General features: G+C 40.3%; 1 protein-coding gene across 1 annotated transcript; it reads right to left on the bottom strand.

The window, feature by feature from the left end:
- Nucleotides 1-2,687, bottom strand: LOC148156370 (CMP-N-acetylneuraminate-beta-galactosamide-alpha-2,3-sialyltransferase 1-like). The gene is made up of 3 exons (XM_088009902.1): nt 2,120-2,687; nt 1,813-2,009; nt 1-1,727 (listed from the first exon to the last, which is right to left on the bottom strand). Exons 1-3 carry the CDS (start codon nt 2,366-2,368, stop codon nt 1,430-1,432), a joined length of 744 nt encoding a protein of 247 aa, XP_087866028.1. The 5' UTR covers nt 2,369-2,687; the 3' UTR covers nt 1-1,429.

A 2,687-nucleotide genomic window follows, 5' to 3' on the forward strand; every position in this document is an offset into this window, starting at 1 on the left:
CAATAAGCTGGTCTACTTTGTATACAGTCACAAATGTCAATTTCAAATTTCAAATATATACATGTTTAAAAAGCCTCAGTGAAAACATGTTCATTATCAACTCTTTGTTGCAAAAAAACTGATTCAAACTCGATTTACCTGCATGTTTATGTCTCTGGCATGAGGCAAGAAAACTGCTTGCCTCACCTCGAATCTGTTCTCTGCCGTTTATGATCGCTCCTCAGCACACAAAACACATTACACACATAGTTGGTGACAAAAAACACTCTACATTAAATACATAAACTAAATTATGGAAACTAATTTCATGTATTAAATGTTTTTAACCATTTTATTAGTGACGTACAGACACGAAGAACATGCTCCCCATCAAAAGGCAGCCAGTGCAGTTAGCGCAATCACCTTCAATTGCCTCATGCAATCAAAGGTGAGGCTCAGCTCGCTGCTGCCTCACCAGCTGTGCTTCTGACCATTTGAATGGGAAATTGTGAAAATTCAATGATTTTGAAGAAAAAAAATCATCAAAATTGGTTAAGCCTCACTTGCTCTCCCTGACCGCATATCACTGATTAAAATTTACTAAACAGAGCTGGTGTGAATGCACCCTAAATTACATGAGTCTGAATCTAAGCCGGGGTTTTGACATCTCTGTCCTGAAGGGCTGGTACCCTGCAACTTTTGGATTACAACTGTACTACATGTTTACAGTGTTGTAGTACTCGAGATCGGTCTTGGTCTCGAGACCATTTTTTGGTGGTCTCGGTCTCGTCTCGGACTCGACCGCATTTGGTCTTGGTCTTGTCTCGGTCTCGGGCGCTGAGGACTCGGCATTTTATTTCAAGACCAGTTGAGATCGCAACTGTGAAAATACCACTAAACATACAGCATACTGTCCACTTTATTTGTTAACATCTTTGTTTTCACTGGATGCAAAACGTACCAATTAAAATCCAGCCAATAACGTGTTTCTGTTACTCCCCTTCCCACTCCCCACCTTTTTGATATTGGACTATATATGCATCTAAAAGTTGCAGGACACTGCCACTCGACGATTGGAGTTTGAAACGTGTTGTTGTCCAGCCCCATGGTCCCATGGTCAACCTTCACCCCTAGTCTCAAGATGTGATGTATTGTCTCAGACAAGTTTTCTTGTTCAGCTTCATCCATCATCCCATCAGCTCTGACCAGCATCTGTCTTTCAGCAACAAATTTGTCAATGGACAACTAGTAGTCATGCTATAAACAGATTCTACCGATTTTTTAGAGTCTGTCTCTGCAGCTCCAGTTTAGGTGAACAGTCATGTCTTGCAATCCATACACTGAAATTCTCATTTTCAGTGGATGGATCAATTAAAATCTACAGCGAAGAATGTGGTTGTAACATGAGAAAGTATCCTAAATTTGAGGTGGCATTAACACATTTTCAAGACTATGTTAGAGTTCCCATTTTGTTCAGTATCCTAATGTGAATGCTTGTTAGACACAAACCAAACACTGTACACAGACGAGTCCATAAGGAATTGGACGAAGTTGAAAACATGACTCGCCTTCCATAAAATGTAGACGTGGTGGCTTTTATGACCCACTCAATATCCAATATCTTGAACGGAAACAGGACGAGATGAGTGGAGTTATCCAAATCCACAGCGCTCTCAGGATACATGACACGATGAGTCGTTCTGGTCCCCACGTCGTTTTCGTAGCCTTTGATTTTAGCAAAGTTCATTCTGAACACGACAGAATGACAAATTTATTTAACCATGAATGTTATTTTTCTGGATGTTTTTGTTCCAACGAATTCTTGACATTTACCTTATAACAATGTCCTGGAAATCAATTAGAGGGCCATAATGGGATCCATTCAAGTTAGCTGAATTTCCCACCACAGCACAAGTCCTGCATTTGTGAGAGCTGGGTCCTGTAAGATCGGGAACAGGGGGAAATATCTGGAACAGCTTGTGCACCGTTGCATTATAATAACTGTAATTGCGTTGCTCATGTTGTATCCACTGGAAAGAAAGCCAAACATATTTTATTGCTGGGTTCAGGTTTACAATTTTACTTAAGTGAAAAGGATGACACAGTTTTACAACCTAGAAAAATCCTACAAAGTTCTTACCTTCCACCACTGAAAATCTTCTTCAGATAGCTTGGTGTTGGCGGTCAAAAACGGTTCAATAGATCGTCTCATGTGTTTTCCGAGCAGCACGTCGTTTTTGGAAAAACACCTCTCACAAGGACACGTGCTCTGGTTCTTAAGCTGGAGCTGGAGCTGGTGCTGGAGCTTACGACTGAAATCTGAACTCCAGAGCACAGAGACGGCGGCCATGGAAAACAGGAAAATCAGCAACTTCATTTTAAATGTCATGCTGAATGGGCAGCTCTCGTTCCGTGGGCTTCAGTCTGGGAAGAACAAGAAAAACACACATCTACGCTCACATACCTGAACATCTGTTTACCTACTGCTGCACCTGCCAAAGATAAAAGCTTCTCGGACATGTATAGTCAAAGACATTCAAATTATATTGTCACTTCTTCAAACCTATCAAATCTATTAGTTACATAGGTTTTAATTATCATACAACAATAATTTAACTTTATAAAATATAACTTTTGCAGTCTAATTTCTGTTTTTCTGAATTTCACCAATGACTTACCCAGTTTGAGACCTTCTCCTCCTGAGCTCT

Source organism: Poecilia mexicana, unplaced genomic scaffold, assembly GCF_051168715.1.
Source record: "Poecilia mexicana isolate PSO_F unplaced genomic scaffold, ASM5116871v1 scaffold_11, whole genome shotgun sequence".
Classification (NCBI taxonomy): domain Eukaryota; kingdom Metazoa; phylum Chordata; class Actinopteri; order Cyprinodontiformes; family Poeciliidae; genus Poecilia; species Poecilia mexicana.